General features: G+C 39.3%; 1 protein-coding gene across 2 annotated transcripts in view; it reads right to left on the minus strand.

The window, feature by feature from the left end:
* Positions 1 to 18: 18 nt before the first annotated feature.
* SLC2A12 (solute carrier family 2 member 12) overlaps positions 19 to 14,863 on the minus strand; it is a 65,009-nt gene continuing 50,164 nt past the window's right edge. Inside the window, exons 4-5 of one of the 2 annotated variants that reach the window (XM_008953021.4) lie at positions 14,434 to 14,566; positions 19 to 3,761 (exon numbers count right to left, since the gene is read on the minus strand). In XM_008953021.4, the coding sequence (XP_008951269.4) occupies positions 3,608 to 3,761; positions 14,434 to 14,566 (287 nt within the window). In that variant the 3' untranslated portion in view covers positions 19 to 3,607. The remainder of the gene's footprint in view (positions 3,762 to 14,433; positions 14,567 to 14,863) is intronic. The other variant, XM_055114136.2, reaches the window with a different exon arrangement.

The following is a 14,863-nucleotide window of genomic DNA, read 5'->3' on the forward strand; positions in this document are numbered from 1 at the left end:
TAAAATCTATGCAAGCTTAAGACTTCGGCTAAAGTGTGTTGGCTTCTTTTTGAAGTGTATTTTGTGTGTGTGTGTGTGTGTGTGTGTGTGTGTATATATATATATATATATATATATGCACCACATGTGTATAGTATCTTTTAATGCTCTGTTACCAAATAACAAATAGGAATTTTTTTTCTTGCAGATTAGAAATAAAAACGTGTATATAAACTCTAGGGAACCAGACTAGAAGTTTATAGATAAAGGATAATGTTTTATGTTGCTAATTTAATATGATAGAAAATGTTAAATAACTTGTAAAGGTTAAGAAATTATAGTTTTAAGAAGAGAAACCTCTTACCCACTAGATGGAAATGAGAAAGAAGCTGTGATGAATGGTGCCTCATTTGGACCTTTGTTTTTCTGGAAAGACTCAACACCTGTAGTTGTAGAGAAGTGATTGAGGTTCTTGACTTTAATCTTGGGTTGGTGCCCAAGCCTATACTAAGAGTCTTGTCAGAAGTTGGTAACATGGAGATGTTTTAACAAGAAGTGCCCATAAGCTGCCTCTGTGCCACAATGTAATTATCAAATAGCCCCACTTGAATTTGAAAGCCATTTTGTGTGATACTGTCCTTCTCCTTGCTGTATCTTATTTAATGGAGTTAAAGAGTGACTATTCAGTATATGAGATTGCTACTCTTAAAGTTATAATAAATATGCATTTATGAAACTGTGTCTCTGGCTCACCCAGGAGCCCTGATGTGGTAATACAGGATCAAGCTGTAGTTGTGCCCTGTCATTTAGGTTTAGGAGTTTAGTGTAACCAACAGTGATTATACCTAGAAATAAAGCTGAGTGGAGAGTCCAATTAGCTTCTCAGGAGAAACTTAATGGGGACAATATTCCAACACAATGTTCCATAAAAACTTGTATTTCCAAAATGTTTTTAAACCTTTGTGGAAAAATTGCAACATCCTAACCTCCATATATAGTACATTTTCCTTACTGTATTATAAAATCTTGAAAACCTAGCTTAGGCACTGCACTGAACAACACATATTATTTTTATCTTTTTTCTTCTCATTGCCTTCCCTAACCTCCTGCTTATTCCAAAGTGGAAAGCAAAGGCTAACTTACATTTTTCCTTCTTGTGAAATATTTCATTGAGATTTTTAGACTTTTATTTTTCCTTTTTTTTTAAAAAAAAGTGTTTATTTCCTTTTATTTTAAGATTCAGTAGGATAGCCAAATTCATAGAGAATAAAATTACATGAAAGAGTTACAAGCTCACTGTTTTAAAGACTTGACATTTTTCATTTAGTTTTAATTAACAGTAATAAGTCACCTCCTGTTTTGCAATGTTCACCAAAAAAAGAAACATAGAATAGGGGGAAAACATGCTTATATAGCCAAGGTACAGATCCAGATGATGTAACCTTTTTAGTATTCGCATGACTTGAAAACTGGGCAGATCAATAGATAATCGAAGTGCTTTATCTGAAGGGAGAGGGTAAAGACAGTGTGACCAGGTTTGTTTTCAGGGCTGCCGAATGAGCCTCACCTAATAGTGTCCATGGGTAATTCGCTAACCTTAACAAAGATGGGAAGAAGTGAGTGCTCTGATGTCTTCTGCTGGCTCTCCATAAGTACTGTAAATTTTTTTTATAAATAAAAACTGAATATATATGTACAAGTTGTAAGTATTTCCCCCTTTTTATTTTTGAAAATCAAAAAGCTTGATTTGGTATGGTGCAATGGATATTGGATAAAAATTTGAAGACAAAATTGTTTAGTTACAGACTCAGGATAATAAAAGAAAAATATAAAAGAATGCTCAAGATACTGAAGTCAAGGTCACTAGTAATAAACTGGCTAGGTTGATAAACAATTTCCTGCCCATTTATAATGAAGGGCTAAACAAAAAATACCTGAAGTATATATAGAGTTTGAACTATAAACACAGAAGGAAACATGGGGCAGAACACACTTCCCTTCTCTTTTCCAAAAACAAAAAACAATGCATGCTCTGATTTGCGTATGAAATACACCATGATAGAATTGAGATCTCCAATCTCCTTTCCTTTTAGCTTCCCCCTGCCAATTTTTATACAGATAATACACTGCAGATCCAGGCCTTTTAGTCAGTCTCCTGAGTCTCTGATATAGTTTTACTACTTACATAGGTTTATAGTCTCTCCACATTGTTATAAAGGAATGTAGTAGATCATGTTTCCTTATATGACATTGGGACAGTTTGTTAGGAACCAATAGGAAAATTCCAAGCTAAATAAAAAGGAGCTTTGGCTCTTAGGATTCTCTTTTCTTCAGGTTAATCATATTTTAAAATTCTTTTTCAAGTTAGGTTGTTCGTGCTTTTAAGTTTTTTGTGTGTCTTCCATCACTTAAATATTAGTAATTTAATATGTTATTTGGTTCAAGATTTGATTGTGGATTTTCTATCATACCCAAATTTTATTAGTAAGACCTCTTAACAAGTCTTTAAAATCAACTGGAGAAGTAAGAGAACAGTTCGTCGTTGTGTGGGTGAAACCCACGTTGCTGGTACAGGTGGCCATCATAGAAAAGAACATGAGGGAATTGTCCTGATGTCTGAATGTCATTTATTGTGTCTTCAGTTATCTGAACGTCATCGTCAATTATAGCCTGTGTACCGTAACCTGAGGTAGTGATATTCCTGAGGAGTGTGAAGAATTGCAGGACACTGTGGATTACTATACATTGTCATGAAAGCCTTACAAGGAGGCAGCTTTTCTAGGCTTGACTTAGTAACTTCAACCTAATTGCTTAGAGATTTGGATAAATAACCTAATGGCCTGACTCCTTTTCTAATGTTTTACTAACAGCTACTTCTAAATAAATATGGTCCCAGGATTTTAAAATTGTCTTTTCTATGCATTTTTTAAAAATGGAAAAAAATGCTCATTTTTCTCAACTATTGCGGAATTATTTTAATATTTCACAATATTAACATGAAATTCATAAAAGGATATTTTGCATTAAATTATAGTTTATAGTTCATAAAATAAGCTCTATAATCTTTATACTTGTTGAATGTAACTAGGAATTACCACTAAAATCCTAGCCAGGACCCTCTCCTAATCTAGATAGAATATATGGGCAGTTGTCCACACTGTGTGTTCTGGTTCTTTTTTGCGTAAGATCCAGTGCAAGTAGTGTCTTGGTAGGCAGAAACTGTACGCTCATGTCCAGACCACTTGTGTGTCTGCATAATAAAGCTGCGACTGGCCTCCATAGATACATAGCTTAAGGCAGAGGTTGATGTCTTCACTAGGACATAGTCTATTCAAAGGCTGCTCTGTGAAGAAGGTAGAAAGTATTAAACCAGCCAGTAACTTTTTTTTTTTAACCTGATATCCTGCTCAGAAAAAGAGATCACTTAGGACCTTGTACCTCATCTACCTTTTGAGGTTCCTTCTGGGGAGGAGGGGGATTAAAGGCTGTCTTTATCATTTCAGAGTGTCTCTTCAAAACCAGTTCCATGACACTGAAAAGAGAGCACAGGAGTCGCAACTATGCATTGGTCCAAAGACACCCTCCTAAGTGTTCTGGCACTATCCACGTTCAGAAGGTGTTGAGGCCATTAGGTCTCTGGAGAAAGCTGCCTGGATTGGCCCCTACCACACAGCTTGTTACACTCCAAGAGCTGCTCCTGGGATTTTCTTTTTTGAGGCTGTTTTGGCACTAATTCTTCTTGGTGATGACTCATAAAACAAATGTTGTTTTTCACATAGTTCCTGAAAGAGAAAGAGGCACTAATGAAAATGTCATTCTTAGTTTACATGAAAAAAATGTGTAGGCTATTATTTTTTAAACCACCCTGGGGCTTTAATGTTTTAGCTATGCAAAAATAAATACACATTTTTATTAGGAATCCTGCTGCATCATGAAATTCAGTATGCCACAGACTTTGGTCAATCTCATGCAAGGGGTAACGGTGTCTTCTCAGAATACAATCCCAGCAGTCAGCTCTGTGGGGAAGGATTCCAAGGATAGTATTACATACAGAGAACCAGTGGAGGTTTCATCCCAGACCTTATTTTTTTCCATTTCTCAAACTCCAGCAATGTGCCTATATTTATATCTCTTCTATCTTCTACGTTATCCCTTACTCCTGCATTAACAAATTTTTCTACAGGATTCTTCCCATCAGCATAAAAAGATGCTATTGTATTTTACCTTTACTAAAAATGAAGAGCTGCCTTTGAACCTCCCTTTTCAAATACCTTTTTCTGTAATTTAACCGATGATTTGAGTGGCCACAATATGTAGGTAGTATGGGTTGAGTAGATAAAGACTTCTGTTTTCAAGGAGCTTACTTAGATTTTAGAGGGGAGACGAGCTTATAACTTGAAGTAGTAAAAGTGCAAATGAGAAATAAACGGGGAAGGAGAAAAAAGGGTTTAGTTGGGTGGGAGAGGACAGACTGTATTATACAGGTGGCATCTCTCTAAAGCAGTGACGATGATCAGAAAATGGAATGAAGTTAGGGAGGGAACTCCTGCAGAGAATCCCAGAGACCTGAGAAGCTGGGACAGGGAAACGGTTGGTATCTGGAGAGAAATCTGAGGAAGGTATTTTTTCAGGATGGGAAATACTGCAGCTTTGTGTGTGTGTGCGTGATGATAATCCCATAGGAGGGGGAAATTGATGCAGTCAGTGTAGAAATGGAAGCACTGGCCTTTGCAACAAGGCAGTGTGTGTGGGCATAGATGTAGGTAGGTTAGAAGATCTTGTGGCAGGAGGACAAGGTGGTCTCAATTTATTTTCTCAGTGAACTAAAAAGCAAAATAATTAGAGTGAAGAAGTGGGAGGGGGTCCTGGAGGCTTGGGAAAAGTATTGGTGTGAAGTAATCATCTTCGAAAGTAGGAACGTCAACTCACCAGGGAAATGTGGTATATTGCAGGGTATTCCTCAAGATCTACTTGAGATTTATGTTCATAAGGTTAAAACAAGGCTGATCAGCATAGTTGTGTGTTTGATTCAACCAGGTTTAGCTCCTTGAATGCAGGGTTAAAATAAACTAAGAGTTGACTTGGTCAGAGTTAAGGTTTGCCTGAGTGATGGAGGGAGAGAGAAGAGAGTAAAGGGAGAAGGGGAAATGCAAAGAAGTGGCCTTGGTGGGCCATGGAAAGTAGGAAGCAGGGTAAGGAAGGAAGGGAGAGCATGGGCCTCCAGGTCGTCATGGGGCTGAAGACTTGTTGAAGTGCCAGTACTTGAGGAAGTGAGCTGGAGAGAGGAGTGGTTAGAGGGTGAGTGAAATGCTTGTGAATGAAGCAGTGATTGGAAATGAGTCTAGGGCGTGACCATCCTGCTTTTCTGTTCCCCTTCACAGCAAAATTGATGCAAGGAGTGGACTGTTGCTTCTTCACTTCACTTCCATTTTGTCCTCCAACCACATCAGTCAGCTTCTGTCCTCTCATTCCACTGAGCCTGTGGTTACATCTGTCTTTGTGCTTGGCCTCTCCAGTCCCACCTTCCTACAACACTTCTGGCTTTCCTCCAGCCTCACTGTTGGCTTCTTTTCAGTCCCTTTTAACACTCTCTTCTTTGCTCGGTCTCTAAGTTTGGCACAAAACTGGGCCTAGTCCCTTCTCTCTCTGTTCTCTGACCAGATAAGCTTATCTGGCTTCAGGACTTAAATACCACTTATAAGCTGACGGCCACCCACATTTGACTCTAACCCCTAGAGTCTCCAAATTTCAGACTTACGTATCCAACTGCCTACTACTAATGTGTCTATTTGATGTCTAATGGACATCTCACAATATCTCCAAATCCGAGCTCTATTCTGTCCTGAGCCCTGAAACCTAGTCCTCTCTCAGGCTTCCGCATCTCACCATCTGTCCAGTTTCTCAGCTAAAACTTGCAGTGTCATCCTGACTACTTCATTACCTTATTCTTGTATCCGTTTCATTCATGTTTTTTCATCTATTCAATGCCGAGCTTCGATTATATGCCAAGGAATTGTTCCAAGTGTTGGGAAACAACAGTGAACAAAATTCCCTGGCTTCATGGAATTTAAATATAGCAGGAAGAGATAGACAGTAGACCAAGTAAAATGTAGTGTTTCTGCTTTGGTTAAAACTGAAGGATTGGAAAGTGGGTGCAGAGTTGGCTACACAATTGGGATTTGAAATAGAGGGACAGGAAAAGTCTGATGGAGGTGAAGCAGCAAGACAGGTGGATATCTAGGATAAGAGAATTCGAGGCAGAGAAAACAAGTGCCACGATCTGGAGCCTTGAGCATGCCTGATGTGTCTGGGATGCAGCCTCTGGCCTGTGTGGCTGTGAGAGAAGAAGGGGAGATTAGCAGGCTGTGCAGGGCTGGAAGGGCATTGGAAGGCTTCTGCTCTTGCTGGAGAGCCACTGGAGGATTGGAGCAAAAGAATACCTTGATTGCATTTTAAGGGGTCATTCTGGCCACTGTGTAGAGAACTGATGGGAGGGGACAAAGGCAGAAATGGGGACCAGTAAGTGGGTATTGCAGTAATTCAGGATGGAGATCATGGTGACTCAGACCAGGGCAGCCGTGAAGGTGTTCAGGCTCTGGATATATTTTGAAGTAAGAGCCAACACAACTTCCTGATAGACTGAATGTGGAGTATGTGAGAAAGAGGAAAGACTCCAAAGTTTGTGGCCAAAGTGGTAGGATAACATTGACATCAACTGAGGTGGGTAAGGCAGTGAGTAGAATAGGTTTGAGAACATCACAGGTTCAATTTAGGGCATGTGAGGTATTAGGTATCTGTTAGACATTTGGAAAGACATGTAGAGTAAGCAGTTGAATAAACAAGCCTTGAATTCTAGAGAGATAGCTAGAGACATAAATTTCAGACCCTGGCATATCAATGAGATAAAAACTATAAAACTGGCTGGACGCGGTGGCTCACGCCTGTAATCCCAGCACTTCAGGAGGCCTAGGTGGGTGGATCACGAGGTCAGGAGATCGAGACCATCCTGGCTAACATGGTGAAACCCCGTCTCTACTAAAAATACAAAAAAATTAGCCAGGCGTGGTGGCGGGCACCTGTAGTCCCAGCTACTCGGGAGGCTGAGGCAGGAGAATGGCGTGAACCTGGGAGGCAGAGCTTGCATTGAGCCGAGATGGCACTCCAACCTGGGCGACAGAGCGAGACTCCATCTCAAACAAACTAAAAAGAAACTAACATTGACTGAGATCAACTGGCTGGTGAGGGTGATAGAGAAGTGGTCAGGGGACTAAGCCCCAGGGCACACCAACTTTAAGAGAGGAAGCAGAGGAATAGAGACCCATAGGTAAGAGATAACCAGGGGACGGGTCGCAGAAGGATGTGAGGCAAGCATTTCAGGAAGGACTATCCCCAGCCAAACGCACTATCTCCAGTCAAATGCTGGGGATAATCTAAGATGAGGAGTGAGAATTGACCACAGAGTTAACCAACATGGAGGTAATTGGGATGTTAAAAAGTAATTTCAGGAGCGGAGTGGCCATAACGGTCTCACTGGAGCAGCTTCGTGAGAATGGGAAGAGCAGAAGCACAAGTGATGACAGCGAATATAGACAACGCTTTAGAAAAACTTGGCTATAAATAGTACCCAAGAAATAGGGCAAAAGCTGGAGAGAAAAGTGGCACAAAAAGACCTTTTGTTTTGTTTTGTTTTTAAAAAGCTGGAGAAAGAATCACAGCAGGTTTCTGTGCTGATGAGGAGTAGGTAAAGATGCAGATGATGCAGCAGTGAGCTGGGAGAATTGCTGGAGAATGTGCCGGAGAAGGGAGAGAGGAGAGAGGGGGTGAAGGGGGCTCTCATAGGAAGGACTGCATTCCTACATAGGCCCTGGAGGAATGGTTGTGTATGTGGAAGGGGTGGAAGTTTCCCCCTGATTATGTCCATTTTCTCAGTGAAGTCAGAAGCAAGGCCATCAGTGAGGAATGAGGAAATGAGGAGGTTTCCGGAGAGAAAGTGATCTGGAACATGTGTCTAGGAGAGAAGCAAAGTTAATTGACTAGGGATATGTGTGATTGCCACATGTGATTGAAGGCCACTTAAGGTCCGTGGTCGCGATGGAAAAGGAGACCCAGCACTAGAATCGCATGCTTTCCCAGCCTCCTTCAGCTGGATGGCTGCAGACACTTACTATGGCACACTTTAAAGTGTAAATCAGATCATGTCACTGCCCTGCTTAAAATCCTTCAGTAGCTTCCACTGCAATTAGAATGAAACCAAACTCTTCACTCAGCCTGCAAAGCCCTGCACACTAGTCTCTACCTACTTCCTAACTCATTGTCAAAGATTACAGCCTTCTTTCCATTTCTGGAACAAGTCAAGTGTGTTTCTGACTTAGCCTTTGCACTATCTGTTTTTTCTGCCTGGATTTACTCCCCTATCTTCCAAGGTTGGCTCTTTATTACCCAGGTTTTATCTTAAATGTTACCTCTCAGAATAGCCTTCTCAGATCCGCCCAGTTGAAAGTAGTCCTTTAGTCACTTACTATCTAATCAGTATACTGGAAATCTCATGGTGATTGTACTCGCTGATAATGTTATTGTAGAACCTAGATCAGTGCCTGGCACATAGTAGATGCTCGATAAATATTTGTTGAATAAATGAATTGGATGGATGGATGGATGAAGAAATGGCCACATCAAATTAACTGCTAAAAGTGAAAAGTAAGTTTGCCTCAGAACTGAAATATTTACAAAACATTAACTTGTTTGCTTTCTCCATTTGTGCCCACTTAAGCTGGGGGGAAAAGTAAATCACAGCTGAAACAGCAAATATGGCAAACATCACATCCCATTTTGAGTTTGTAGCTTGCAAGGCAGAAGTTCAAAATAAAATCTTTTCAAATTACATTATTGCAGAAATCTTTTCTGACCTCTCAGCTGAGTCACTGTTTATTTTATAAGAAACTTAACATCCTTGGAAGAATATTTGTTTTTTCAGCTTTTTAGAAATAGGGGTAGAACCCAGCTCCAAATGTAGAGGAAAATGCTAAGCAATGTGTAGTATCATGTTTGAAGTTAACTTGATATTGTAGTTTCCTTTCTTAGAAATAGACATTGGGATTTCTACATCAGGACTGTTACCTTGGTGACAAAAGTTGATTCATTGTTTTATTAACTTGTAAATTCATGAAGGCTCTCTTAACTCAGCAGTGTCCTTCCTCATTCTTCAAGTTCACCTCAGCTTCTGTGCACAAGCAGGTTCCATGGGCTTTCTACCACCTCGCATTTCCTTAACTAATTTGATAACTTACTGTATTTTTTTGTCTCTGACATTTCTCTGTTGGAAACCTTGTTTAACGTATACCCTTTAGATACTTTGGTCAATTTACATAAGCCAGGCTGCTCACATTGTCATTTTAAAAGCTTTTGCCAACCCGTTGGTTCAGCTCAGAAAAGCCTCTGGCTCACTAGTATTGCATGAATAGAAGTTAACCAGGAGGCAAAGGCGGGCAGATCACGAGGTCAGGAGATCGAGACAATCCTGGCTAACACGGTGAAACCCCGTCTCTACTAAAAATACAAAAAAAAAAAAAAAAAAGCCGGGCGTGGCAGCAGGCGCCTGGAGTCCCAGCTACTTGGGAGGCTGAGGCAGGAGAATGGTGTTAACCTGGGAGGCGGAGCTTACAGTGAGCTGAGCTCATGTCACTGCACTCCAGCCTAGGGGCAACAGAGCGAGACTCTATCTCAAAAAAAAGTTAACCTACCATGTGACACAGCAATCTTATTACTGAGTATATACCCAAAGGAAAATGAATCATTTTACCAAAAGGACACATGAACCCATACGTTCATTGCATCACTATTCATAATAGCAAACATGTGGAATCAACCCAGGTGTCCATGAGCAGTGGATTGGATAAAGAAAATGTGGTATATATACACCGTGGAATACTACACAGCCGTCAAAAAGAACGAAATCATTTGTAGCAATACGGATGGAGCTGGAGGCCATTTTCTTAAGTGAACTAATGTAGAAACAGAAAAGCAAGTACTGTTTGTTCTCACTTATAAGTGGGAGCTAAACATTGGGTACTCATGGACATAAAGAGGCAAAAATAGACACTGAGACGACTGGAGAGGAGAGAGATGGAGGTGGGCAAGGGCTAGAAAACTACCTATTGGGTACTATGTTCACTACCTGGGTGACAGAGTCATTCATACTCCAAACCTCAGCATCATGCAGTAAACCTTTGTAACAAACCTGCACATGTGGCCTCTGATTCTAAAATAAATGTTGAAAAAAAAATTCTAAAAGCACCTTTTCCTTTTTGTCCTCAGTACTGGGCTTCCTCATGGTTTATAGCTAGTAGGGATTACTACTGCTGTAATGACTTTAAAATGTAAAATTGTTTTGCCATCTCATCTTTCATAATTGCCTTTATTTTTGTTCTTCATTACAAACCTTGCAGTTCTCCTATAGTCTGTTTAGAGGTCAACAGTACCTTTGGCTTTTGGTCCTCTCCTAATTTGCAATTTATAACTTTCTTGGAGAGGGTCTGGATTTAAGTTTGAGTAACTGCATGACTCAAAAGTAACAGAAATGTGATTCTTTCAAAAACATTTCCTAAGTCAGAATTTTAATAATTTAGACAGATTCTTTCCCCACCCCAAATTCTGAATTAATAAGTTCTGTTGGGTTTTAGATACCCACATCATATGTTCTTAAGGAATATCTTATTCTGGAAGCCTACTAGAAAGAAAGATTTTCTTAAGTTCTGTCATTGAATTTTCATTTGGTTTGCAATTTGATACAATCTGACAACCCTATATGAAAAAAAGGATTTGAAAGTCCTTAATCTTATACAGAACATTCTGCTTTCAAGTTTGACTTTTTTAAGAGAGTACAACGGGTTGTGATAGTAAGGGAGGCCTATATAGTTTCATTCAATTAATTAATTGCTACTTTCTCCCTGCCTCAATTTTTCAGTTATTTTTGTTCACAATAATTCACAAAATTTTACTTTTTGTGTGTGTGTGCTTTTGAGACAGGGTCTCACTCTGTCACCCAGGCTGAATGCAGTGGTGCAATCACAGCTCACTGCAGCCTCGACTTCCCAGGCTCAGATGATCCTCCTACCTCAGCTTCCTGAGTGGCTGGGACTACAGGTGCAAGCCACCATGCCCAGCTAATATTTTGTGTTTTTGGTAGAGATGGGGTTTCGCCATGTTTTCAGGCTGGTCTCAAACTCCTGGGTTCAAGCGTTCTGCCTGCCCTGTCCTCCCAGAGTGCTGGGATTACAGAGGTGAGCCACTACACCCAGCCACAAAATGTTTAAAGGAATTTTGCTCCCTGAGTTAGTAGATGAGTAGTTCAAAGGTGCATATACACAAAGTGGATTTACCATGAAGCCAACAAAACAAGTTATAAAATTGAACAGTGGATACTTTTTAATCATCTACCAGAAATCAATATTAAGCTAGGTAGGCATTGTAGGAGTTACATAAGAAAGATAATGGACAGAGCATTCCTGGAAACTAAAACTTTATTAATTAACAAGATGAAACCACAAGAGTTCTAGCCAACGCAGTATAGAAGTAAAGAGGGCTAGAAGATATTGAAAATCTAGGACAAAGGATTATTCTCCAGGGCTAGAGCTACTCAGGGCTTCGAGGATGAGTACTTGAGTTGGGTCTGAAAGCATAAGGATGTAGAGCTGAATCTTCAAAGTTAGTTAAAATGTAGGAACAGAAGGAGAAATCAGGAGATTAGAGCCGTGAGCTAGGAGGCCCTCCAGGAAAGAAGATTGTTTCACATGAGCTAAAAGAACTTCAAGAAAGAGTAGGTGTGATAGATTAAATGTGGTCAGAAATTCTTTGCCCTTCATCTCATCAAGAGGTTAGGTCTCTTTCTTCACCTGTTGTATCTAGGCTGGCCTCAGGACTTGTGCTGACAATAGAAAGTGGTCAAAGTGATGTGTGTCTTCCTGATGTAAACCTCAGAGAGACTTGCAGCTTCTTTCTGCCTTCACTACCTTGGAAAGTTGCCCTGAGTTTGACATGTGAGGAAGCCACTTTGCCTCCTCAAGGATGAGAAGCCACTGGGGAGGACTGAAGCTCCCCATTGACAGCCAGCACCTACTGCCACCTATGTGATCAAGTCCCATGTGATTGTGGGCCCTCCTGCCCAGGGAGACATGTGAGTGAGCCCAGGCAAAACAAGCAGAGGCACCACCCAGCCAAACCAAAGAATCATGGGAAATAGTTGTTTTCAGCTGCAACATTTGGGATGCTTTGTTATGCAGCAATGGATAATTGATGTGAAACAGGCATAAGGAAGGATGAGAAATGGAGGAGTACCAATAGATTTGGAAGTCATCGGTGTCCTGGCATCTCAGTTATGGAAAAACCTGAATCCATGAGGAATGTTGCCAGTTTACAGGTGGATACATTGGCTTATCAAAGTCTGAGGCCATTGATTATTTAAATCGTGTTTGTAATTGATAGCCTTATTCAGAGTCTAATGCTCACCGAGAAATCCAATCATTTTAACCTCCACTTGGATAGAGCCAGGCAATGCGTTAGTTAGTCCAAGGATATAGCCAGCCTTCCTCACAATTTTATTTCCCATTGTAAATGAATCATTTTCATTTTATTTTTTTGAAAACAGGGCCTCATCTGTATCAAAAAAAATTAGCCTTATAATTTGATATTTACCTTAAGCTTAAACTGGGAGAATTTTTTTCTGCTTTTTCTAAAGTAAAATATTTTAAAATTTAGACCATCTAAAAGTGTATAAAGCACAAAGTGAAAATTTTCCACAATCCTACTTACTATACCCCCAATAAGCCAGGATTAATGGTTAGTTCAATATAAATACACATGCACACATATACCTACTAACAATTCACCTATCAGGTTTATTCTTCCTTCAAGTAAAAGCTGAAGAATCGCTATGCCCACAATATCTGTAATCATACATTTTTCTCTACTGTTTTCAAAGTATTTTTAAAAGAAAATCACAAATTGTGAAAATGTAGTTTCCTCCCATTATATTAAAACCCAACAATAAGTATCCCTGCATTTCTAAATGGAATGATGTAATCCTAGGAAGAGTAACAAGTTCTGCTTCATTCTTAGCCCCTATGTCTCACCTCTTCCCCCAGGACATGGTTTTGGCAATTAGAGCTACTAAGAAAGGAAAGGGAATTTTCTGCCACTCACTTCTAAATTAAATGTTTCACTTCTAAGTTAAACTGTTTAAACAATCTCTCCTGGTGAAATTTTTTAAACCAGTTTTCTAAAAGCCTATTCATATAAGAAACTTATCTTTCTTAAAATTACCTTAAATGTGCAATATTTAGAACAACGGTAGATGGTTAAGCCTGAGAGTTTTTCTGCTAATCTTAGCCTTAGCAAGTGTTTAGGGCACAGAGAAGGAGTTATAAGTCTGATAGAGATGGAAAGGCTGAGACCCAAGTTCCTAGCCCGGTGTGAACATGGTATATCTACATTTCCAGGACCCACCCCAAACCCCAAACAAAGAAAACCTGTTGGGGGGAGCTAGAGAGGCGGAAGAAGTTCTGAGATGGTTACTGAGTAGAGCTTTAAAATGTTCACCCGTTGGTTGGGGACTGGGTGGGGGAAGCATTGGGGGGTGGTGAGGGATAAAAGACTACAAATTGAGTTCAATGTATACTGCTCCGGTGATGGGTGCACCAAAATCTCACGATCGCCACTAAAGAACTTACTCTGTAACCAAATATCACCTGTTCCCCAAAAACCTACGGAAATAAACTGTTTTTTAAATGAGATAGTTTTAATCAGTAGCACAGAAGATTCACATCCTCTGTACAACAAAATTAGTTTCAGGAAAAAATCAAGTAAAACAACAATAATAACAGTTTCTTTTTCAGAAAAGAAATGCAGACAGTGAAAATATTAAACTTTGTTCTAGTAAAAATTATTACATTACGAAAAAGGAAAATATGGTTTAATGCTTTTTAATTACAATGATGTATTTTTGTTTTTGTTTCGTATAAAAGGAAAAAACTTGTAACCTTGTACGTACATATTGGTTGGTCATAGTAATGAATAATAGCATTACAGTTTGATGATAATTATAAAAGGCTAACATGTTAAAAAACATTCCAATTGTAAAGATTTTATTCAAATTCAGTACAATATTTCATTGATAAGTGAAAATTCGCACTTGCCAATCAAATACATTCACTTTGTAGTTTGAAAAAAAAAAAAGCTTCATTCATTGGGAAGAAATGGTTATTCTTCCTTAGCTGAATCACCCAAATTAAAGACAAAGCAGGGAAATTGGAATTATGCACTGAGACATAGTGTTACGCTAAAGGGAATGTCCTAATCTAATAATATCTAATAATTTCAGATATTATTCCTTTGCTGTATATAAAAGCTGCACTTTTGACCAAAGAGTATTGTTCAGAAACCAATGCATGTAATACTTACACTTTTGCTAGCTCCATTGATATTTGTTCCAAAGAGCACCCCTTTGTCTCAGGTATAAACATAACAACAAAAAGCAGGGATGCTAGACTCATGATCGTATATATAAAGCACACCCATGGCAGGCCAATAAGATCTATAAAGGACAAAATAAATTGATTAGAAATGTGTTTTGTGTAGCTTTGATCCCATTTGTGAACAGCCACTTAGGGCATACATAACACCATATGTATTTTCAAACATGCCAGCAGTATCCAGGAAAATAGAAATCGCAAATTTAAAATGTAGCCAGCTCTGAAGGTGTTACTTTTACAGACTACCTTAGTTTTCTCTGTTGAAGTAAATAGCAGTCTTGTAACTATCACAATTTACACCCAATGTCATCTTCTTGGTGAGCATGTCTTTCTGTTTCAAAATGGCAAAGTGTCTTTAT

Source organism: Pan paniscus, chromosome 5 (genome assembly GCF_029289425.2).
Source record: "Pan paniscus chromosome 5, NHGRI_mPanPan1-v2.0_pri, whole genome shotgun sequence".
NCBI classification, from domain to species: domain Eukaryota; kingdom Metazoa; phylum Chordata; class Mammalia; order Primates; family Hominidae; genus Pan; species Pan paniscus.